The 25755-nt window shown below is 41.9% G+C and overlaps 1 protein-coding gene across 1 annotated transcript in view; it reads right to left on the reverse strand.

Moving 5' to 3' along the window:
* The window catches only part of MCF2L2 (MCF.2 cell line derived transforming sequence-like 2), a 137052-nt gene that overhangs the window by 99827 nt on the left and 11470 nt on the right, over window positions 1–25755 (reverse strand). The window contains exons 2-5 of the mRNA XM_053986444.1: window positions 20735–20818; window positions 11015–11129; window positions 5609–5699; window positions 4324–4443 (exon numbers count right to left, since the gene is read on the reverse strand). Of these exons, the coding sequence (XP_053842419.1) occupies window positions 4324–4443; window positions 5609–5699; window positions 11015–11129; window positions 20735–20818 (410 nt within the window). The remainder of the gene's footprint in view (window positions 1–4323; window positions 4444–5608; window positions 5700–11014; window positions 11130–20734; window positions 20819–25755) is intronic.

Genomic DNA, 25755 nt, shown 5'->3' on the forward strand with positions numbered 1-25755 from the left:
AGTTTTTAGCTGATCTTTGTTACAAAATCTTTCTAGAATAATTCAGGTTGGCACGAACCTCAGCTCTCTAGTCCAACTTTTTTCTCAAAGCTGTGTCAGCTGTGAGATCAAACCAGGTTGCTCAGGTCTTTATCCACCTAAGACTTAAAAACATCCAAGGACTGAGATTGTACAACCTCTTTGGGCAGTCTGCTCTGCTGCCTGACTGTCTTTGTGGTGAGAAAGCTTTTCCCTTATGTCAAGTCAGAGCTGCCCTTGTTTCACTTTATGTCAGTTATTTCTTATCCTTCCACCACACACAATCTGGCTGCAGTGCCCAGTAACCTGGAGGGACTGGAAAGCTGCTGCTATGTCATATTAACCCTCCTAAGCCTTTCCTTCTCCATGTTAGACAAGCACAGATCCCTCAGCATCTTCTTACAGAACACATGCTCCAGGTTCTGACCTTCTTGGCTCTCCAAGATTACTCCAGATTAATATTTTTTTTGTACTGGGGGAACCAAAACTCAGGGTGTTCTCAATGTGAATTAATTAGAGCCAAGTAAAGGGGGATGAGTGATCAACCTGTTGGCTCTGCTCCTGTTCATCCTGTTAATGCAGGATGCTGATGGCTTCCTTTGCTGCCAGGCCACACTCTGGCTCATGTACAGTTTGCTGTCTACCAAGTTCCCAGCTCCTTTTCTGCAGAGATGCTCACCAGATAGTCAGGCTACAGTGTTGTCAACAACACAACTGTTGTGTTGTCAGAAGGGAAGAACATGAGTTCTTTCTTGAGTAAGAAAATCCTTCTGGAAGGAAACCCTTTCCCAGTTGCAGGACTTTGCTTTGCCCCTTTGGTATATATAAAATAATATGCTGGTCAGCCTGTTCCTTGAGTTTTTGTTCCAGTGGCCCTGTCTTGGAATATAACATCTGCTCCTCCTGGTTTAGTGTCATCTGCACACTTGATGACAGTGCAGCCTCTTGCCTCTTCCGTGTCACTGATGAAGACATCAAACAGGGCAGGTTCCAGCACGTATCACTCACTACAACACTCCACTTGTTGCCCACTTCCTGGCAGAGTATGACCCATTACCATTACCCTCCTAACCCATCATGAAACTAGTTTTTAAAACCACATATAGTTGCCCATCCATCCAGACTTTAACCTGACTTGCATACAAGAATATAGTGGAGGATGCATTTGGCCCCAGGGACCCATAAAGGCTGAAAATTCTCAAGCAGGCCCTCACTCTGTTCTTTTTCACTTCCAGCAGTTCATTTTCTCCTTGACCCTGTCTTTAAACACAGAAACAAGGAGATCTTGTTGGTGAAGAAACTGTGGCAAAGAAAGGTATCTCAGCCAAAGTTAAAGGAAAAACTGTTCCCTGAATGTGTTATGAAACACTGTTCTGTTATGATCAAAGCTTGGAAAGCTCAAAAAGCTGCATCATCTTGAAAAGGCCTCACACTGGAACATAAAGTCTATGCACTAATTCAGAATTGGAAATCACATTTGAAAAAGTAAATCTCAACTGCTTTGTAGCTTTTCACCATCAGAGATGTTGCTGACAAGTTGGAACTCTTCTGATACTTCAAACCTCACTGAAACCACAGAGGTATGCTGTCATGCAGTTTTCTTTTAGGAAGAATGTTATGTTTGTTTTAACTTGGTATGCTCAGCATGAGCCACAAAACAAACCTATTAATATTGCCAGCTATGGTGATACCCAACAGGGTGTTGGTCTTCACCATGCAGGCATTCCTGCAGGAGAAAGCCTATGAGCAATTCAGCATCCATCTAAAAAACCAATCTAAGAGAGCATTAGCATCTCCCATGCTGCTTGCCAGACTGGAGACAGCCACAGTCAGTCAGCTGGAGAGTGCAAAGGAGCAGCAGTTTAGAAGAGAAGGGTCAGTGTGGAACATGCAGCTGTGGGGGGGCTGCTTCTGGATGGGTTAGGCTGCCAAAAAGAAGTCACAGCCTACAAAGCTCAAGGAAGTATTTGCTATGGACAGATTGTTCAGACTGTTATGTATGTTCTGAAGATGCTTTAATTCACTTCCTATGATGGGAGGTTTCTTGGGTGCATCTCTGGGTGTTCCTTTTGAATTCACAGATTTTAATCTCAGATGAACCCTGCTGTGTTTCCTATATTTCTATGTCTTGATCCTGGCTAATGATATCTACTCAAATCACTATCCCAATAGAAATTTACCTGATGACATTTTATTACCCACATTTGTATGTCAATGTGATATAAATCCTGCATTTCCTTTTTGTGTCTGGCTTTATTTCAGCCTTTATTTCCATCTCCTGTTTGATCTTCTGGTTTCTACTCATTCCAGTATTGATTTAACACAGAAAAATCTATTTTACGGAGCATATTTGCAGTCTGATAGCTCAAATAAACTATTAAATAAAAATGTTTCCTTAACAAACACAAACAATATTCTTGGAGCTCCTTTTGAATGCTCATGTCTTGGTCCTGACTCACTTACAGTTGTGACAGGAAATGCCACTCATCCACAGGCCAGTTATGACATGAATGTTGTCATAGGGCCAAACACACAACATGAACAAACAACCTGCAAACACTTTAAAAGATATGGTGATATTGAAGATAGGTACTGATCCCTAATTCCTTGAGTAAGGACATCTCCAATGGGACAAGAGCTCTGTGATCCTGTTCTCCTGCTTGGCATTTAGGATGCTGTTTTCAAGGAGGACAAACAGACATTGCTCTCAGTAACTTCCCTGCCCTGAAACTGAAGTATGCAAGGACATGCCCAGATGGTATTTTTAGGATGGGCTGCAACACAGGAGAAAAGCCCCTCCAGAGGGCATAACAGATCCAAGGAACTTAGAACACTTGTAGTACAACCCAAGTAACTTAGAACAGCATCAGACATATGTGGGCAGCCTGTCTATAAATCTGACCGGCTGTCTACAGATATCTGGGCAGGAGGCAGCAAGCCTGTCATGCTCTTAGTTTTTGTAAGGCTGCTCTCTAAGAGCTCTGTGGACACACCCAGGATGGCTCAAAATATCCAAAACAACCCCAAACTAAACTGATATCTTGATCTTCCTGCCTGTAAGAAAGATAAGTTAGCATTTCATACTTAATGCAATGCTTGACCCCTGCCAAGAGTAACCTCCCTTCCAACTTCAATCCCTTTCAAGTTTTGAAATGTAACTCTGATGTCAAATAAATTGCTAAAAACATAGGAAATGCTGAATTGTTGGAAAATGCCAGTCCTTGATGAAGTTTCTGGGCTGCAGTCACTGGTACAATGGTTGCTGTAGCAACAGATTGTGGCATATTAAATATAGGTACATCCATTTTTAAGAGTACTATAAAATATTGTATGCAAACATATTTTTTTTCATCAATTTTGCATTTTGTCAAAAGCCACCCTTACCAAATGGCAGTAAATGTTACAATTTAACCACAGTAACCAAATGTCTATTCATGGTTCCTTTCCTGTATGCACTGTAATAAATAGCTGCTGTCTCTCACTTCAGGAGAAGCAGAAAGTGTTTTTAACACCTGAACTTCAAACTTGAGTTTCAACAGAGCTAGAATTTGTTGGAGGAGAGCCATAAGTATTTTGCAAAACAACATAAACCCAAAAGCAAAATCCAAAACAGTCATCTCAAATCCCTCCAGTAAAGTCACTGTGGAACACAGTATGAGTCTGATCCAGGATGAAATATCATCAATAATCATAATTCAAATTTATAAAACTTAAAAATTTTTGACACCACATACAAACATGCAGCTAAAAACATCTCCTAAAAGACCCCTCAGAGAATAATCTCAAACGCTTTCAGGATTGATAACCTTCTTCATATCACAGTCTCATCAACCTACAGCATATGCCAAGTGCATATAAAAATAAGTAAAACACAAACTCTGAATCTTGAGGGCATGGGAATCATAAAAGACATTCAGAGTAAGCAATGTCACAGGGACTGCCATGGATAACCCATCAAACAGTGCAGAATTCAGCCCTAGGCTTCCACTGCTCTGTAGCCCTATATACTTATGTTTGTCACTGGAATGGGATCTTCCTCTGCCTACATGAAGGAAACATCTCCACTGAGTTAAAATGCCAATACTTAAAAACTGAGCCACATTTTATAGCTAGACTGGACGTGGGAACATGTCCATTAGATAGTATGAATCATCCACTACTAAATAACTCTTTGGCATCTCCACACAGACCCAGATGAAAGGCCCCAGGTGCCACTTGCAATCCTGGGTGGTGGGAAATTGCTGACAGCCCAGAACTGCAGAAATGGAGAAAAGAAAATGCATGGACAAAAAACTGCATGCTTACCGGTACCTTCATTTTAAAGTCATCTCGATAGAGTTTGATGCCAATGTCAGCGATTGCCCTTTGGATAAAGCGGGAGGGTCTCAGGACAAACACCAGCTGCAGGTTTCCTGGAAATGCTCCCTGCAAGAAATATAGAATTCTTAGAAGGCACATTTCTACCTTACAAGGGAATTTTCAACCAAGTGTTTCCTCACCAGTAGGGCAAAGTAGGTAGGACTTCTGCTCATTGCCCCAGCTGGTCCATTCAGCACGTGCTCATTGTCACTATTTCCAAACCCAGCAGGAAGACTGACCCAGGGGTTTTACTGCCCAGCCACATGTTGTTTCGTGATACAGATTTATCACAGAGCTCCAAAGTTCCTGACAAATGCCTTTCTCCCCCAGACCCGAATCCTACCAATCCCTTTTGCACCACCACACTAGAATTTTTCCCATTTTTTAGGCTGCAGCCACTAGAGGGCAAAGCTGGCTGCCCACGTTGGACTGGTGAGGGAAGCTGGCAGCACAGATGGATTCCCCAGGCTGACCTACCTATTCACTCTGCAAAGGGTTTTGAATCTTTTTAACCTCACATATTTTTACGCACAGGCAGGCACTCAACATGTTCATTAGATATGGCCCTGCCTGCAACACCCAGCCTACATCTCTCACACTTCTCTGAGCTCATCAAGCATAAAAAAAGGACAATTTCTTGAAGAGAGCAGCAAAAAAGCCTGAGAATAAAAACATTTCTGTCTAAATACCTTGAAAGAATTTAAAGTTGCCTTTGTCATCCCGCCATCCTACACCTCTGTAAGTGCTTGGTCCTCTCACAGTAAATGCTCCTAGTAAGAGATGTATAAAACCAGCTGCTTTTTTTAGCACTGAAAATCAGTGCCCAGCTCTGACTTTTGCAAATAAGATATAATAAGCTATAATAATTTACTACTGTGCAAACACAAATCCCTATTTCTTTCATAAGCAGGCCACATCATCCCTTCTCTGGGGACAGAAGGGGTACCTCTTAATACTCCTCTAGGAACCAACTTCAAGTTACTAAAATATATATTGCAGTCAACCCAGAAAGTAAGGAATTTGTCCTAATTCAGCAGTAAACAAGACTATGTAATTTGTCTCTGCAGCTTCCTCCCTCTCTTATTTAACACTAACTGCAGGGCCGAGGACAATCTGCATCCACAACCAGAAAATGGGAGCTTAAAATGAGCAGAGGAAGCTGTATCGTGTGCTGAAGGTTCAGCAGAGAATTTCAATTTCTAGAAGATAAAAAACAAAAGCAAGCACTTACTGCTATTCGTGTCAGGGATGCCTTGACTGCACTCCATTTGTCCCGTCGTCTGTCTATGATGATGATGAATCCGATGCTGGCAGCCTCCAGACTGCAAAACAGATGAAATAGGTGTGCTGGGTTACAGGGAGACACTCCTGTTCCAAGGCAGAGAACTGCAGCAAAACACAGCCTCCGTAACACCACGCTCAGAGCCCATTATGAAAACACAACATACAGTGGAAAGAATGAGTATTTGGCAGAAATGCACATGAAAAGAAAAGCCAGCAAAATTTTCTCTTTCCAGCATAAGGCTAGCAGCTTACACAAAACATGAATATTTTATCCGCTGAATCTCTCAGCTGCTGTGCTACTCTGCTGCCAGTCTAGGTGACATGAATAGTTCAGGAGCACAAATTACACTGTGCTCCTTTGAAGACAAAACCCCCAGGTATTTTTTTTTTCCTGCAAAATTAGACACCCCCCTACAGTCTTCATTCTCCAAGTATGCTGACACCTGACAGGGGCACTGAGCTCCAGGGCGTCAGTATCCCCTGACTTGCGTACACAAAGCCCAGGAATTCAGTAGGCAAAGCAGAAAATGAAGAGTTCTATTTTGCCAATTACAAATTTGTTCTGGGGTTGCAAGTCATTCAAAACTATCCTTTTCAATATATTGGCTAGAATAACAGTTCCTGTTCCTTCTCAGTGCTTTTCAAGGAGGATCTAGGAGGCAGTGATTTGGTGCTCCATTCCACCTATGTAGACCTCATAAATACCCCATCCTCTCCCTCTCAAAAATCCCACTCTGGAGTGCCAGGTTTCAGTGGGACTGCTCTTCTCTCTGCCTTCCAAGAGCACTCAGCAGTGGAGAAGCTAAGAAGCACACACTGAGTGTCCAGAACCTTCACTAAAGCAGGATGGCTCAGCCATCTCAGAACAAACCAGAGGGAGGCAGGAAGAGTATAAATGTCATAATCAGAGGACATGCTCCAATCAAACATATAATCACAGATTAAGGGAAAAAAATTGTTTAAAGTATCTCCTTGATCCCTAGTCCAGCGTCCATACAAGGACCAACTCAGGAAACACTGTTTCCATGGGTCATTTATCCAAACTCGTGTCAATAATCTATTGAAGACTATCAACACAATAACAACTCTGAGCTCTTGCTGCAGCTCTGCAGGATCAAAAACTGAAAACCAAAATTGTGCAAAACTGGGATGTCATGTGAATGCTCCTAGTAGTTCATACTGATAACAGGAAAACTCACTGAATTTTCCAATTCAGTATTTTTACAGCATTCCTCTGAGGATTACAAAATTCAGTGACAATATAAGACCTTTCCTCTTTAGTAGTGCAACATGCAGCTCTCTGCAGAGGACAGAAAATATGTTTGCAGCAGTGCCTTTCAAGCACAGGGAAGAGAATCTGTTTTACCTTTTATAAATACACAAATGTATACATACCCTTCAGTAGTCTTAGATATACACAAACACATACATATCCTTCAGTAGCTCAACAAATATTCCACAGAATAAAATTCCTTGATAAAGTCCAAATAAAGGCAACAAAGGTATTTTGTATGTATTGCATATTGTTACAGAAAGGATGAGAAACTGAACACAAAAGTCTCAACCTGGGGCCTTCATGTTCAAATGATGTTCAGCATAGCCTCAGTTGTAGACACTGAGATAAGCCAATGGTACTTGTATGTTTACTTTTTGATGTGGAGGTTTTTTGTTGTTTTGCTTGTTTGTGGGGTTGTTTGTTTGTTGTTGTTGTTGGGGGGGGTTGTGGATTTTTTTTCTTTTTAGCTAGATAGGACTGACTGAAGTCCTAAATTTAACCAGGGAAACGGAGAGAGTGTCAGCAAGTGATCCTATTTCAACCAGCATGCTGAAAGGCCATGCCAAGGTCTGAATGTCATTTGGCACCAAGGGCTGGATGCAGGCACACAGCCACAGGAAGAGGCCTGATTGAGATGGCAGCATCAGCACAAGTGGATGTACAGCCAAGAACCCCCACTCCAGTGTGCATCCAGAGAAAGTTTGTTTAAGAACAAACAGACACACACACACATTCTATCAATGTTTTCTCAGTGTCAGTATTGTAATACCTCTACCCTCATTATGGAAATGCATTGGGGTTTCTCCAGTTCTCTGAAAAGAAGGGTTTGAAGACAATCCTGAAGAGCAGATAAACATCAGGCTTATCTCCAAAATAAATTCTGGTACATTTGCCTAGAACCTACAGATGTCTGGCAGAAAGGTTTCTTTCCCTGAATGAAATACCTGCAATCAGCAGAGCTCTTCCATCCTCAGCTCTATATTCAGGTTAGCTCTTGAACAGTGACTTGAGATGTTGAATTTCCTGACCTCTTTTGGAAGGAGAGAAGGACACCTGTTTATCAAAGTACTTAATCCATGTTAAGCTAAAGAGAAAGGAATTCTGGCCATGGAATAAAGCAAGTAAAAAAGGGCTTTGTGGAGCTATCTAGTGCATACACAGAGGTATGCATGTATATACACCATGTTACTGAGTGTCTGTGGATGTGTTTGTATGCAGACTCCTTTGGTGGAGCACTCTCATGAGCAGGTGTTGAACCACAGGGAAAATGAATCAGGTTACAAAAGTCTCACTGGGCTGATCTTCAATCCTATCATATGTTTTGTCAGATGATCATATAAGATTAATCATTCCAGAGGGACTTAGAAAGTTACTAACACTAAGTGAAGTTATCTGCAATCACAGAGCTTATCTCCACAACTAGCATGAACCTTATTGTACAGGATATACAAAATCAGACATTATAAAAGACAGATATTCTCTCTACATTTGCCTGGAAAATGATGCTGATTTCTCTGGTTCACTAAGTTCTGAAGAAGGAAGTATTTTCTATGATAAATAGGATGAACTGCTTTTCAAACTATACCTTATCTCACCTGATTCATGGCCATACCCTTTGCAAGTCCAGAAGAGTTAGAGACAGTTCTCTGTTCTTAGTCACTTTGTTGGATACCTTCATATCTTTCTGGAGAATTGAAGTAAAAGGTGGACTACTAGCAATGAAACTACACACACAGGAATACTGTTATATTACACACAGCACTATCTAGTACAGTAATGCTGGCAAAAGTAACAATGCACACCCTTTACTGCTTGCTGAGGTACATGGCAGAGACACTGTGTGCAAGGACCAGCCAACTGCTGATTGACAGGGCTCTGCTGCACCCAAACAGGTCCACTACTTAGGCCTGATTGAGCTTGAATTCTATATAAGTATGCCATAAATCACACAAAGCTTGCTGCTCAGGTTCTTCTAAATTAACATCTTTCTTCCTCTTCCTACAGAGATAGCGGCATGTCGCCCTGATTATCAAGAGTTTTCTAAAGCCTTCTGAGTTTACATTCTTGTAGAGAACTTTCCCACACAACTTTCTGTAAACAACCTATTGTTTTGCATTCTTTCATAGAGGCGGAGAAATTTGATGTACAGGTAGTTTGTCCAGTGTCGTTGGAGAGGCGGCACGTTCACCCTCCAATCCACTGGCATCTTTGGAGAACTATAAATGATTGGAGTCAGAGAAAATAAATTAGTCTCTTCATTGTGACCAAAGCTGTGGTGCATTTTTTTTCCTTGTGTCATCTGGTGACAGTGGCAAGTTTCATATAGTGACTCAAGAAATGCAGGCAATCTTTCTAAAAGCACTGCAATAAAAACTAGAAAATTTCCTGGAAAATTCATATCCCTTCAGTGTGGTCTATGATCAAACCTAAGAGCCAAATCAATGTGCTGGTATGCAGAAAATGTACCTTGAAACTCCAGCTAGTCACTGACCTTGAACAGGTCATTTAGAGCAAACTGAACAGTCACTCACTCAACACAAGTTTTTGTGAGCCTGTCTGTAGAGTGCAATATTATTCACACTTATCCCATCATCTGTAAAACAGGTATATCACAGCTCTCCTGACTTACAAAGTTTTGAAACTCAATTCTCCATTCTTTGCACATGGCTCTGGAATTCCTCGGGGGAAGAGAAAACACGAACTGAAACTGAGTCAAAGCAAAAGTCCATCTAGCTCAACACCCTGACTCTACTGTTGGTAGATAGTGGCTACTGAGACAAAGGCAGCAGGAAAATGAGAAGGACAATATTTCTCTTGGTATATTCTCCCAAGTCCCAGCATTAAAGAATAAATTAATTTCTTCAGCCTGGGTTTGCATTTGAACCATTGTGTCCAGCTGCCATGTTCATGAATTTAGCTAATTTCTTTTGAATGCATCTGCGCTTTTGGGCTTCACACAGGCTGAAGAAGCTCAAAGGGTTTCTGCCTATGGTGTTGACAATGTAACATGCTGGTTCCCTGACATGTGACAAAATCACTGGGAATCATCTCCCTGCATAGCAAGTACAAAGAACTGAAAAACTAGTTTTGTGCTTTTCTCAGCAACTGCTGCTGTTGTATATACCCTGGGGCTGGTCACCCTCCCAGTCTTGAAGGAGTAAAGAAACACTCAAAACAGAGTGGTGGAACAAAAGTCCCACAGAGCAGAGTGAAACAATGAAGCTGTTAAGTTCACACTATGTGGTTTCCCTCAGCTTGCTTTGGCAACTCTTTGGTAACAACTTTGGCAAATACATGTAGCTGGATCTGTAAAACTTCCCACTCAAACTTGAAGGAGGCACGTTTTCTGCTATGGTCCTCTAAGCACATTTTTGCAGAAGACCACAGAAAGTGATAAATCATTGCTATGCTTCTCACTAGTACAAACAGCCATGGTCTAGAGACAGGATCAGGGGACTGAAAAAATATTAAACTCTCTTAGATAAGCAAAAAGTAATTCAGCAGTCATGCCTTAGCACATTTCCTCAGAGAAGTCAGTTTGTTTCACTGTCCTTATAAAGCTGCAGGCAAAAAGCAAGGAAAACATCCTGGCTGTGGAGCAATCTCCAAAGAAATGAAGTACCTGAAAGCACATGGTGCTTGCTAGAATCTTGTCAGTGGGGAACCTCACTTGCTTTCTCAGCAAAGGGAAAGCAGCATAGAAAGGCACACTCAGAGAAAAAGCAGTCGTGGGGCCTATGTAAGTATGGCTCCTTCTGAAGCAGCTCTTCCCTTATTACATCCAGTGCCCCTGAGGCTCTTCACAAACAACCCCTCTTATCTCCCTTTGATCTGCCAATCTTTGCTGTTGCTCTTCAGATCTATTCCTGTTCCAATTCAGTTCAACCTGCCCTGTGTGAAGCTTTCTTTTCCATGAAAATGACACAATTCCTAGGCCAGTAGATAGGGAAGTTTCATAATGACTGGAGGATGCAGAGGCACTGGTATGTCCCGGTAGCACCACTAAAATCAGCGAGCCATTTGCTTGGGGAAGCAAAACTCTCTAGGAAATCAACAGAAATTTATGCTTAGTCTCACCTGGGAATGCTGGTTAGATAAGTGACCACGTTCAGAAAATCATCATCAGGTATCTCACTGAATCCTGCAAATTCTGGAAAGGTTATAATGGGTGCCCCATCCTTCCCTCTTCCTCCTGCAAAAAAAACAAGTTTATTTGGTGATTTTATGACTTTGGACAGACTGGTCAGTACTCAAGTGGGAAAGACTGGCATATTTCTCCTTGTAAAGCACCCACATCCAGTAATGATCATCAGTTCCCATCTGATACAACTCACTGTGGTTTCATTACCTCTGTTTACCCCAGATGAGATTTTAGCCTTTGAGATTCTCAGCTTTTTAATTAATCTTCTGCACAATTCTGATTAAGTGGTTTTTTTTGTAGCTTTCCATTTTCAAATAATTTCTTGTGATAATATTACGATATTTCCTCATGTACAGGACTCTCCAATTCCTTCTAGACATCAAATGAAATGAAGTAACAGAACACACAAGCTTTGAAGACACACATATAGCCCAAAATACAAGCTTGGGACCAATCCAGGTTTAGATTGGTCTAAATCTAAACCTTAAGAATGCTCAAATGCATGGAAGAATTTTGTTTATCATGCTTATTTGCATCAAACCTCTATTAAACAGGACAGGGAACTGCAAAACTCATAAGCAAAAAGGTTAAGAAAGTCCCTTTCTGAGGGATTCCCTGATCCAAATTCAGGTAGAGCTACAGGAAGCATGGAGCCAAGTCCCTTGGAAGCAAGCAGCCTTTACAGTTCTCCTGACACAGTTCTCCTGACACAGTTCTCCAAGCAGCCTTTACAGTTCTCCTGCTCAGCCCCAAGAGCTGCTGCAGCCCACAGCACAAACCCTGTTTACTTATAGCACCATTCCTAACTTGGTTCCACTAATAAATCTGGGCATTGCTCCAACCACACAGAAGTTACGAGGGGTTTTCTCACCAGCTTGGGCTTAAAGCTGAGAGCAGACTGAGGAGGCAGCAACACATAAAGCAACACAATGAAACAAAGATTTTGTTATAGGTACCCTATTGCTTAGTTCTCCTTAAAGAGGTTATTAAGGATATGCTTTTCCCTGAGTCTTTCCCCATTCTGTGCAGTCTTTATGTAAACCTATTCTTTGCACCAGGCTCAGGAATTCTCTAACAACCCAATACTGAGTGTAGTTCTGCTGTGGACACACTTTTTTGAGTCACACACAGAGGACTCTTGCCCAAGGGACAGCCAGATTCTGGGCTTCTCTTTAGTAAAGAGGAAGCTGTGAGGCAGTAAATTATCTTCCTTGGGAAAATATCCCATAAATTATCCCATTAGGAGCATGGGAGTGGGGATTAAAAAAAAAAAAAAAAATTCTCATTCCTTGAAAGTACCCTCTGAATCCCCATAAATAATCCTTGTTTCCAGGCTGCTCCCATCCACCATTGCCTTTCCCTGTTGATAACCACAGCTGATGCCACAAACCAGTTTCTCCTGCTCTGTTGGCGGTCATTGGAAAGAGGTGCTCCAGTAATTCCTGGCTATTTCTCTGTAGAGTGGACAGTCCCTTGCTAGTCCTGATCCTGCCTCTGCCCTATCCTCACAGCCTTGGTTGGATTATTTAAAATCCCTTCTGTGCTGTCTGGCCATGGAGAGCTGGAATGCTGCAGAACACAATGTTTGCACAAGGTAAAACTCAGAGCGCTAGAAAATAGGAATTTTGAACAAGGAAACTCTTTTTCTTCTTGACATCTGGTGACATGGTATCAGCACACTACCTTTAGCCCCTCATTTCTTTCCTGAAGGTTGATTATTGCTTTGATTACACCTGAAAATGACTCAGTTGTGTGAGATCATTCACTAAACTCACCTCGCTAGGAAGAAAACAGGCCTACAGAGACTCAAAAGTCTCTCAGCCAAGAGGGAAAGCAAGAAAGCCATTATTCACACTGCACTGAATTGGATTTCAAATGCTGAGCAGAGCCATGGCCTCCACAATGACCTCCCCACTGGCCTTGGGGTGATGCCAAATGCTGATGCATGGCAGCTGGATCTCCAGCTGCACTGTCTGCAGCCAGCACTGATGTAAATATGCTGTCTTGCAAATTTAGTCAGGCTTTCCCCAGACTGCTGCACTCTAGACCAGGAACTCCAACCAGCAGGTACCCAGTTAGGCTGGTTTGTTACAGATTCTCAGTGACATCTCCTGGACACAAACAGTAACAGCCAGGAAAATTTAATACCAAATTTGTCTGCTGTCTCTTTGTGCAGAGCTCAGTGTGTGCCAAGGTATTTCACACTTGGTATCTTGTGAACATTCACAGGATTTCTGGGCACCAAACTTAACCATTCACATATTTCAAATATGTGAATATACCTTAAATGAGGGAGATGTAGTAACTTGGAATATTTTGGTTTAAAGCAGCAATATTTGCCACTGGAGGATAAGGTAGAGATTCCCCTGGATCCCCTACTTTAACATTTGATAGTTTAGCTGCAGTTATACTCAAGATTTGTTCAAACTATAAGTTTCAAATGGTTCTTCTAATGCTTCTGCTGATGAGGATCTCTTTGTATCCCTTTTATTTCATCTCCTGCATGTCCATTCACACATGTGCTCTTTTTCCCCTGGCCTCTTCCCTGAGCTGGATGAGGCAGGCTGATGATGTATGTGGGTGTGTATTTTTGTCATGGGATCTTCTCCAATAAAAAGCCATCCAAAGAATGAATGTAAGCAGACTGAACACTGACTTCTTCCTTTCACCACTGGCAACAAATTTAAGACACTTAGGAGCAGCCTCAGACTGAACATTCAACTAAGAGTCAGCAGCTCCTGCCTCTGACTAAGCCACAGGCCCTTAGCAGCTCCTGATCTCCATCTCATTCTCCAATGTGAAGGCAACACTTCCCGCTGCAACCACACCAGAACCCTCAGATGGTTCAGCAGAGCTGTATTTCAGGCAGGGAATTAAAAAAGGAAACCTTCAGTTCTTGCCACACCAGGAAATTAGGGGGGAAGTTTGAGGGAATTTGGTCTTCAGAAATTGTTAAGTGCTATGATGAGAAGAGAGCAGAAATGTCTGAAGTGTTGAGTGACAAGAAATACCACAAATATGTTACAAATGGGTTTTTCCTGCCCATATCTGAACTTCAAGCAGTAGTTGAGTTACAATGGAAAATGATCCATATCCATTTGGATAAGGGATATAAGGGAATCTCCTTAAATACCAAGGGTGTCTGGAAAACTATCTCCTCAGTATGAGTGAGCCATTCCATACATCTAAATGTTAATGCAATTTTTTTCCCTGACACTAATCCAAGAATTGCTGCAGTATGCAAATTTCTGCAGAATGTGAATTGACAAGCTTCAGCCCTTTTTCCTCGGCAGTCAACCTTTCTTTCTAAGGAGTTGCCTCAAGATTTCTTCTAGTCCTTGAAATACTTTAGCTAGATACTACTCAATGTCTTGAAAGGGTAGACAGCACAAACTAAAAGCCAAGAGGGAGAGTCTTCAGTCAGCACCATAGCCATAAGGACTGAGTACATGGAATTTGACCCCAAGAACTCTCTGTATACCATCCTTGTGCTTGCTGGGACTGTGCATAATCCCTACACTCCTGAGCATCACTTGTGAGAAGAGTCCAGCTGCCAAGTAGAAGAGTTTACAGCCCATCGTAAGGCAGGCAGATAGGGACAGAACAAGCTCCAGCAGCTCCACAGGACACCAGAAGAAAAAATTAGTCCTCAATTGGAAAAAAAAAAAAAGAAAAAGAGAGAGTACACTATCTGTAAAATGAGGGCATGAAGAGGGAGACAGAACTGCTGAAGAGAGTGCGCCAATGAGCACAGTAGAGGTGAGAGGGGTTACCTTACAGCTGCCAGAAGGACTCTGCTATTCAGCAGCGCCTGTGCAGCTGGGCTAGGAACCCGAGGACTGCTAAGAGCAAAGGAGCTCTTGAGGCATGAGCTGAGCCAAGAAGCTCCAAGGGAGAAGCAAGCAATACCTTGAGTTTAGTGCAGTCAGATGCAAAAGAAAGACACCCTGAAAAACAGGCATCAGGAGTGTGGCTGTGCCTGGCAGTGTCTCCATGCAATGCACTGGCCTCTGCATTTCTGACTTGCAGCTCTTCCAGGCACCGTTAGATGCCACCCCGCAGCACTCTCCAAGCAGCACAGCCACCCCAGCACCTCCTGGCAGCTCCAAATGCTGGTACCCAGCCAGGGAATCCGCAGCTGGTGGCAGTGGCCGTGCCAAGCAGCAGCCAGGAAAGCTGCAGGTCCGGGCGGCAGCAGGGAAGGTTCTGGCTGTCCTGCAGCTGAACCAACGTGGGGCTCTCTCCTGACTCTGCCTTCGGGCAGCCAGGCTATCCACAGACAGCCTCTGTGGCTGGGTCACTGCTCCTCAGCCACAGCCCAGGCTGCTCCATCAAAAGTAGCCACAGAATTTTGCCTGCAGAGGAAACCCAATCAGATTTTTGTCTCCTATGCAGACCTGAGCTTAACAAGTTGGAGCCCAACTGAAGCAAACAACAACAGGATTTAGAAGAGCAGAGGGCTGAACTGTCTGGTGAAAGCCAAGATTTCCAAAGAAAATATTACTTGACCTTCTGCCTGGTTTGCAGAATGTGAATGACAACACCTCACTCCTCCTTTTCCTGGGCACACTTCTTAATTTGCTCAGCTTTTCCTCTTCACTTGTCACCCAAGGGCAAAGGGAAAGGAAGAACCTGGGTGACAGGTCAGAAGTCAGAGTGAATGTGAAAGGTTAAGAAATTTAGAAGAGACAGCACACAGACTGTATCAGGATTGTACAAGGTACCCCTGGTAATGGGACCTTTACTCACTCTTATGTGTGCCAATCCCCAAAGTCCCAGGACACAGAGCATCATTCATAGCTGCTCCTATTAGACAGACTTTTCAGCAGCCAATGCAGCCTGGATAGCTGCTGCAGTGAAGATGGGGCCAGAATTCAGCTGTGGAAACAAAACAGCTGAAGTATTTAGGGAAGGAATATATCTGGGAGAGAAAAGGTTATGGCAGCTGAGAAAATTTAATTTTGCTTTGCAGTGTAAAGGGTGTGATTGACAAATGAGGTGTGAGTGCTGAATTCTGAGCTTTCACAGCTGAAGCTGTATGTTGGTATGACTGATGTAAAAGCAGAAAGTAATCACAACTGCAGGCCAAGGCCCTGAACACAATAAGGATCTTAGAAAATTTCCCACTCCTCAATTCTAGCCTTCCCACCTAGGCACAAAAAATATCCATGGCTGAGACAATCAGGGACTACCCTGAAGTCCTATTCTATAGCCAGCAGCTCTTTTAACTAGAGATCACCAAATATGCTGACTCCCTTGGGAAATAAAACCAAAACAAATGAAAAGCACCAGCCCAACAAAGGGGCTATAGTCAGGAGAAGTTCCAAAAGTTAGTCTGCAAGTTTCCAGAGCTCACCTCCTCAGCCTGCCACAGACACTAACTCATCAGTTAGTATTGGAAAGTGTTCTCTCAAATGCTGCTGACATGTGCAGGCTTAATTGCTTGGGCCTGCCCACATGCAGAGAGCTCCCTGAGTCATCACAGCCCAGCTCTGACAGTTCATCTCCTGGGTCAGACAGCCAAAAAGTCCAATGATATCTTGGCTGAAGTTTCATTGCTTTGGTCAGGTCTTGCTTTTTCCAAGCTCTGTTGTTTTGGTTTTCCATGTTGATTAAGGGTTGTGAGTGATGAATTTCTCATTAAATCATGTTCCTGGGTCTCAATTTTTATAAAAGATCCAAATTGTCCTTTTGGCAAGGTCAGACCAGATTTTCCAAAAGGCTCAGTTTAAACAGGAAGCAGATGGTCAAATACCCTCCAGGCTTTGCAAATTAAATAAACTGGCTTCTGAGTCAGTTACCATTTTCAGATATACTCTCCCATCCACTGAAGTCTGTTAACAGGAGCAGAACACAAAGAAAATTATTCTCTCTGCTAATACACTTCGTGACAGTTTGTCTAATAAAGTTGTGATTTAGCAACATGATCCATTATTGCTGCAAATGGCAGATTGGGCTCTTTGACAGAGTAATTACAGATAAGAACAGGTTGTGAAGCTGAAGATAAAAAGGTGCTGAGGGGAAGAAATGGTAGCAGTACCAAGAGCAGATTGGTACAGAAGGACAGAAAAGGTATTTTACTAGTGGTTCTTTGCTCTTGAGTAAAAACTGGTGTGTTAGAATAACGAGGCTTTCAGTACTACTCAACTTTGTGATCTAGTTCCCTTAATAGCTACAAGAAACACACAAACCTAGCTGAGCACTCCTGTGTTGTCACAGCTGTAGTCCCATAACTGAGAATTTGGTTCTCAAGGAAAGGAAAAAGGCAGTAGTGGTATCAAAGCTAGAATTTAACCACAAGAACCAGTATTCCTACCAGATCTCACAAGCTAAGCAGGGCTAAATCAGCACACGGGAAAAGAGATGACCAAAGTAAAATTATGTGATAAAGGACATTGCCACAATACACTGCAGCCTTTTCCATGACCTCAGTGGACCAGGGAAGTCTTTGGAGAGTTTCCCAGTTCTTAGCATGGAGTAAGGTCTTGATTAGTCTGGAAGGTGGAGGACCAGGACAAACAGGAGGCTGTTAGTGGGTAATATATACATTATAACTAGATCCTGACACAATAAAACACCAAACTCATTAGACTTGTTATGTAATTCCTACCATCTGCTCCGAGACCACAAGACAGTCAGATCCTCTTAAGAAGTTTGCACACAGCAATAGTGGAGAGAAGTGTTTCTAATGAGTCATGTCCAGAGAAAACAAAGAGCCTTTGATTCAATCATTTTCCTCTTTCTTTTCTGCTTTACTGCAAAGAAACATTGTGAGTTCACTGCATCTGCCTCAGCTGCCAGCTGTTACTAAAAAGGTGGTATTAACCAAAGAAATACTAATTTATGACAAAGTTTGCAACAGTCAAGCACTGACTTCAGTTATCACTGGACAAATGCATTTGAGGTCCACAGGAATGAGCAGGAGAGCTTGACAAAGCTAGAGGCTGTGAAGTAACACAAACCAGACTCAGTGCTACATCCTCTGGGCTCTGCAGAGGCTTGGAAGAGGTGACTGGCTGCACTCTGGGGGCTGCAGCCTCCAGACTGAAATAAATAACCCCATCTAGTATAAATCAGTGTATACCATTGTTAGGAAGTTGCTCAGAGAAACATAATTTATGTCCATAATGCTCTACAAGAACATTGGAATTGCCTTTTGCTGCCCAAGATGGTGACACCAAAGAACAGAAGGGTTTTGGTTGTTTTTTTTTTTTTTTCCAGACAGTGGCTACTGAGCTGCAACTTTTCAATACGGAAAACCAGGAAATAGGTTAAGTATCAAATCTTCAGCCACCATGTAGGCAAGCACTGAAGCACCAAAATATTTGTGGTTGCTCGTACCTAATGAAAAGCAGCTAACAGCATGCTTTGAAGAAAAGCTACAGAGCCATCTGGAAAAAAAATCTAAATCAAATGAGATCATTTATGTGTGAATTACTTTAATAAGTGAAATGAGGCAGAAGAGTGCCCAGTTTTGTTTTCCTTGCATGAAAAAAACCAATCTTTTGCTAAAGGAAAAATAAAGTTACATTATTTAGAGAAATGCATTTTTGAAAAGTATAGTAATGTCTGGCTTGCACCTAAAGTTCTCTTTGCAGGAGGTAATAGAGGGAGAGTAAGGAAGATTCCTGCTATGTTTCACCTATGACTCACCAGTGGTCACCAGCAGAATAAGATACTGGGCCAAAGGGGCTTCTAAGCCTTCCTTATCTTCTTCACGTGCTACCATGGTGATTCTGGAGGGGAGACACCCAGGTTTCCAAATTTAGCTGCAAACTTCAGACTGAAATCAACTTCAAAACTATGAACTACACTGCCCTGTTTTATAGTAGGATACTATTTCTGGACTGTACTGAGGAGATTTTAGATAAGACTGAAAATTCTTAAAATGTAATTTGTTATTTAGGTAGATGGGGGCATGAAAGACATCTTCTCACTCTCCTTTGGTATTTGTTATCAGTACTTCTATGTTGATGAACCAGTAATTTGCTGATTCCTAACAAACAAGCCCCTCAGCCTTGCCTTCTATGAAGAGTTATTTTTCAAGTCTTTAAACAGTTCACATTTAAACAGCCTTGTCTAAACACCTTTCTCATCACTTCCAAGAATAAAAGAATTAGATAAATGTGGAGAGTTGAATTTGCTAAAATAGCAGGTGAGAATACAGGCCCTGCTGAAATTATGAGTCTATAAAGAAATATGAAAATTCTTTTTTTATGTCTACCCTTGACATTTTTATTCCATGTTTAATGTTCTAGCTGGAACTGGAAATGAGTTTTTTCTTCCTGTTTAGTAAACCACTTTCCATAAGTTGCTCATTACATGCTTATTACATGTATTCAGCTTTTGCTATTGGTCCCAAATGTTGCAAGGTAATGGGGGACAAAAATAGCAATCCCCCACATTTTACTGTGTAGGCAATTGCATATGAGGAAATCAATTCTCAACAATCCCTACTTACCCTGCACTGAGCACACAGTGGGATGAAAAGGGTTTGAGCAATTTAATGCAGTTACAGACCCTGTCCTGCCCAGAAGGTTGTGTTCATCAGGAATTCTAGGAAGGTGGGGCCCTGAGATGTTTTACTGCAGATGAGAAGGCAGTTGGTTCCACCTCTGCTCAGTCAATACTCTCTGCCTAATGCAAACCCTTTAGTTATTGAGCTTAGGAAACTGCCACAAGATCCTACCTGCAAGCCTCCCAAGTCAAGTTTTAATACTCAGAGCTTCATAAAGAACTCTGTGTAAACTAGATTTGATTTCTTTTGGCAACTTGGAATGTATTTTAAAATGCAAAGACAGCAAGGATTGGGCCTGCTGAGCTGACCATTTCCAGAGCTGGGTTGGTGCACTTTCTGCACTCTATACCCAGTGTTCCTCTCCACCAAGACGGACAAGCTTCTCAAGAGGACCTTCGTATAATTTCATTATGTTAGCATTTTGTGCAAAATCATGAAACTTCACTGTTTCTATGGGGAAGATGATAAGAAAATTCTGAATTTTCTTATTTGCAGAACAGACAGAAATAGAGACAAAAGGAGTTGCCAGAGGCCATGCAGTCAACAGCAGAGACTGTTTTAGGACCCAGACAAGATTTTATCATCTACAGTATCCAAAATAATGTAATAAATAATTTGCCAAATATTTCAGTATCAGCTCCTTCTTTGGGGAAGGAACTGCGTCACTTTGTGTGATTGCAAACTTCAGGCAAACAAAGGACTATGTAATAATCATATCTTTTAAAGATTAGAACCTTACACTTTAGCAATGAATCATTTCTAAAACAAAGGCAAATGAGGAAGAAGGGGGAGGTAATGAATAGATCCCTGATAGACCAAAATCTTTTCCCACAAACAAGATGCTTGGACATTGTGCAAAGATACGTGGTGAAAGTTTTGTTTAATTTCTTGTTCTCTATATATGTTCCTCCCAGCCCATTGTGGAGATTATGGAAAATTAGCTTGCCTTAAAAAAGCAAGTACAGCAGCTTGGCACTTACCCATACACTGTGGATATCTGATTGCAGCAGCACTTCTCAGGAGCAATATGAAAATACTACTGCAACTGCTGTACAAAGCTGAAACGTGACAGTCAGCACGACACATTCCAGTATGTCTCCAAGAGAATCACAGACTGTCATTACCAGCAACTTCTTACCTGACAAGATTGCAAATTGCCTGTGGAGCTGCTCTATTATATCCACTGCTACCAGCGGCCGTATCTCCTGCTGCATGATTTCATCTGTGCAAGGGAAAACAGAAATCTTCCGTGAGTTCATAAAGCCTCGATGACAATTTATTCCTCCTTTAACAACCCAGCAAAACAAAAATGGCACTCAAAGTAAAGAGCCTAGCCAGACTATTGCCTGAGCTATTATATGACAATTGTGGTAAAGATTATGGTACTTACAGAGTCTCCTCTTCAGCCTATTAACTTCATCTATTGCTTTGTGATTTCAGAGGGCTTTTCATAAACCAGCTCCAGTGGATTTGCCAGAGCTTGCTACAGGTTTGCTCAAGTTGACGGCCTGCTCCTGACCACTTCATGTTCCATATTAAGTCACTCCATTTGGCCTTCCACTACAGCAGTTTTTCAGTCTTTGAAACAGTGAAGTCTACTCCACATACATGGCCCTGTTCCACCCTGAACTCCCCGAACTCTGCTGGAGGACTTTGTGCAGCCAGCCAATCCACAGCAGTTTCCTTTCCCGATGCTTTTTCCGCTATAAGCAAATACATAGTAAAAGGAGGAAATAAGGGGCTGTGAGACTTTCTTCTCATGAAAACAAAGCCTGTTATTTTAACTAAGCCTGTTAGTTTAAACACTAAAAAGTTAAAAAGTAACTTGGCAAGCAGCTGGGCAAAAAATGACCTCAATTTTTGTGTGTGATCTATGGAGTGAAAAGCAATTATAGTCTCACATGGAGCTAATTTGATCACTTTTTGTAACAGGTGCACCTAGATAATTTCCCCAGTCTTCACACCAGTCTAAAGCAGCAACATTTACAAGAAATATCTGCCAACTTAACTGGCAGGATCAAGCTATATGCTCTAATAATACCTATAGGAGCCACTCCTTTAGCCACTGTACAGAACAACAACCAGTCCTGATGTTGTACAGATCATTTCTAAGTACCCAGACAACAGGTGGAAGGAAGGAGGTTGGGTCCAGATAGACCACAGACCTGGGTCAGGGCAGGCAGTTGCCCCATTTAAGCACCAAGATCTTAACTGATGTGAATTCAACACAGGCACTGAAATACTTTTGTGCACCTGGTTTTAAACCAACAGTCCAGAAACAGAGAGGGAGGTCAGAGAGGTTAGAGATTAGCTTCTTTCTCCTGCATCCTAGTCTACTGCCCAAAACACCTTCTCTGTCTTGCTTTCAGACATCCACTCTGATCCTTTCCAGAACTAGGGATCCCAGGTTTTAAATGGTATAATGTCATTTGGAAAGTTTTATGTTCATTTTCAAACACTTCACTAATGCCTTGAGAAGAAGCAGCTGAAGAGCTTGTGTCACAGCAGGTGATACACAATGTAAAAAAAGTTGCACAGATTTTGGCTGATGCAAAAAAAGGGAATGATTCCAAAGAACTGGGCGCGGGGGAAGGAGTCAAGGAGGATGATTCTTCAAATCCTCCTTTTGAACCTAATAGGAGAAAATGCAAACTTGAATGAGTGATGCTTTTGATGTGGGACCTTCTTTTCCATCCTGTTCATGAGGCTCACTATCAGCTCTCTGATTCTTGACATTGTGGGTGGAAAAGCAACCAGAAATCATGAAGGAGCTTGGTGTCAGGGATTGTTATACATTGCCAAAGCAAACAAAAGAGTAGTAACCCATTAAGTTTTCCTCTTTTACTCTGCAATTTCTTCCATGTATATCCAGAATGGGACCTCGGGGGGGGGGGGGGGGGAGGGGGACAGGACTGCAGAGCAAATAAAAGAAAGCAAAATAAAATATTTTTGAATATGCAAGGTTATTTTTTAGAAAGTAGACAATACTATAAGCCTGATTTCTCTCTAGCTGCTGAAGAACAGCTTGTTGATAGTCCTGTTTGAAGTCAGATAAATACTACACTCAAGGAACCAGCAGCAAAAAAGTCCAGTAATCTATTAACACAATTCTCAACAGATACTGAGAAGTGTCCCCAGATCATTGATCCAAAGATTCTACCATCCTTCAGAAACTACACTGGAAGTATTTCTGAATCACCATAACAGTGACAGATTTGCCCTTTTCAAAACAAATGTTGGCAGCAAGATGAAGGCCGAAGAAAGAAACTAGTGACTGTAGCTGATTGTAACAAAAACCAGTCAACATAGAAGTACGGGAAAGGAAGATCAAATTAATAATTTAAACAAAGCTTGGATTCTGAGAACCAAGAAACCTCAGAGCATCACCCATTGAAGGAAATTCTGTTGATTTCATCCAGAAGGTGAAAAGTTATTGTGATATCTGTGCAGTCCCACAGATGGTCAGGTACACTCAGATTTGACCAGGACTGAGATTATGCCAAACAGCTGCAAAAATAGAAAAAAAATGTTTCTACAATGGATGACAGAATCACACGAGAATTTTCAACAGAAATGGAAAGTTAACTAGAAAAGGTGCTACCATCTCTCACCTCTCAGAGACTTGTCCAGCCCTCCAGGGTAACAAACCTGCCAGTAGTTTAGTTTGTGTTTGGTGTTTGCCAATGTGAAGACATCATTAATATCAACCAGTCTTGAGCAAAACAGAAATTTCACCATCCACCCAGCCCCTATTTAGCTTTCTTACCTTGCTCTTAACATAGCTTGGTTTCTGGTTTCTAAATATCCTTTTTATTTCAAAAGATTTTTGTGATTTAAGGATAAGATGAAGCAAAAGAAACAAAAACTGCAGAGTGCCAGTTAGCTCTCTTCAAATCCCCTGTCTGGGCAAGACGAACCACATGGGATTGCTGTAAAACCCACACTCAGGAGGAGATGTTCAGATGACAAGAAAGGTGGTACAAAACACATACAGTGACTAGGAATCACACATTCAATTAGTCAGGACAGTTCACACACTGACATGCTGGGAAAAGCAATTGGAGCAGAAGAAACCAGCAGGAGACTCAGAAAATCTGAGAAAACAAGGGAAGGTGCCTCATGAGCCCAAACAGCACATCAGATCATGTAGCTATGAAATGTCAGCAGCTGTAGCCAACAGCACTCAAGGTCCTGTTTGCCCATTTGTATCCTCCTCTAGGACAGTGCTTAAAGGTAGTCACTCCCCAACATGGAAGAATTTGTAGCACCACCACAGCACAGACCTTGCAGTAGAAGTCCCAGTCCTTGGAAACATGATTGATTACCTGGGGCTGCTGGAGGAAATTTTTAATCTTTGACTAGAAGAAAAGCTTGAAAAAAAATCTTATTAAGCAAACAAAAAGACACAAGTCTAGGTTTGTTTCAAAAAGATGACATTTACCTAGCACCAGTGAGCATTAATCATTTATATCTGCCACTAGCTTTATCCCTGAAGAAGCTCTGAAGAAGCTCTCAGAAGCTCTGAAGCTCTCTGGTCTGTACTGCAAGCCAGAAGGCAGCAGGAAATGCTGCTCACCCACCTGGATAGAAGCAAGGTACCATTTTTCTGTGGGACTGATATTCCAGCTGAGAAACCCTTTCTTCAGGGCGACATGAACTGGTATTGAACTGACAGCTACAGGTTCATGGACACTTCAGAAAAACTTATTCATGTTAGGCACATTTTAACACTCCATGGGGTCAATGGGAAGGTTCCAGGAAGCTGAAAAGCTGCAGAAACTTGAAAACTATCTTGTTTCATAGCACCCCTTGCTAATATCTACAGAGGACATTGGACAGCTCCTGGTCCAATGAGAGTACTGTCTCTGATAAAAGAGAGTACTGTCCTCTGATAAAATCTGTATCTGTATAGGCATGCAACTCAAGATCTTATCAAAACATACAGCTGAAGTCAGATAAAGTTGTCTGCCAAGTGTCTGCAACATATTTATTTTGGTAAACCTGACTCAGATATTTCCCACCTTCTGTGTGATTGCTCTTAGTGCTCTTGTGGTCTTCCTTTTTTTTTTTTTTTTTTTTTTTTTTTTTTTTTTTTTTTTTAAGAGGCAGTTATTCCCAGCCTCTGAAATTTAAAAAAGAAAAATTTAATTTAATTGTTTGGTGTTACAATGAAACAATGCCAATGACACAGGTCATCAAAGATGAACATTTACATATACCACACACTTCTTCATTACTTGAATTAATTGAATTTGTCAGGAAAATTTAAATATGAATAAGGATGTGACAAAAGAGGAAAAAAAATAAAAGAAACAAGTCAGTTCATCTATTCTTGGTTCTCCTCTTAAACTGCTATAAATTCTGTTCCTAGCAGAGGCCAGTTTCAATGCAGAAGAATTAGGCCTTACAGTTTTGCTTCCCAAGGTTTTCTACCAAGGGGGAGAAAAAGAAAAGCAATTACTACAGCCATCTGTCTGGCACAGCTTCTCCTCCTTCCCAGCTCTCCAGGGAGGCTCACTGCAACTGTGCTATCTGATCCTCAAGGGGAAAGCCATACAGTTATGGTTCATAATTCCTCATTCAATAATGGAACCTGCTTGGGCTTGCAGACACACACTTGCTTTTTCTGCGTCTCACCCAGCTCTATGTGCTCCCACAGCAGGTCTGGAGGAGCTACACCAACAGCAGATGGTTAAAAGCAACAAAGAATATCCCCTTGTTCTTTCCTCTCTTCTCAGAGCAGACACAAACTAGTTTACATGCTAATGGCAACCAGTTGTTTCCAACAGCACTGGAAAGGTGACCTGCTGGAGTGAGGGACTGGACTGCACGAGCAGATTGACACAGCAGTGCCTGTTGCTCCACCAAGGACAACTAAAGGCCACCAGCCACACCAGGACACTGGGGCTTCTTTGTTTCTAAGTGGCTGAAGGCTACAACTGCCCGGCCTTCTGCTGACTGCAGGAGAGGATGGCTCCAATCCCCCATCTGAAGTCACTACTCATGGAATAATGGGCTAAAAATTTCCAGAGTAAAGTTCATGTCTTCTTAATGACAGCCTAATATGTAATTCACGGGGAAAGAAGACAGCTGAGAGTGAAAGAATTCTTTTCTGAAATAGTAGAGTACATCAGCCTACTTCTACTTTGTGAAAGCTCT

Source organism: Vidua macroura, chromosome 10 (assembly GCF_024509145.1).
Source record: "Vidua macroura isolate BioBank_ID:100142 chromosome 10, ASM2450914v1, whole genome shotgun sequence".
NCBI lineage: Eukaryota > Metazoa > Chordata > Aves > Passeriformes > Viduidae > Vidua > Vidua macroura.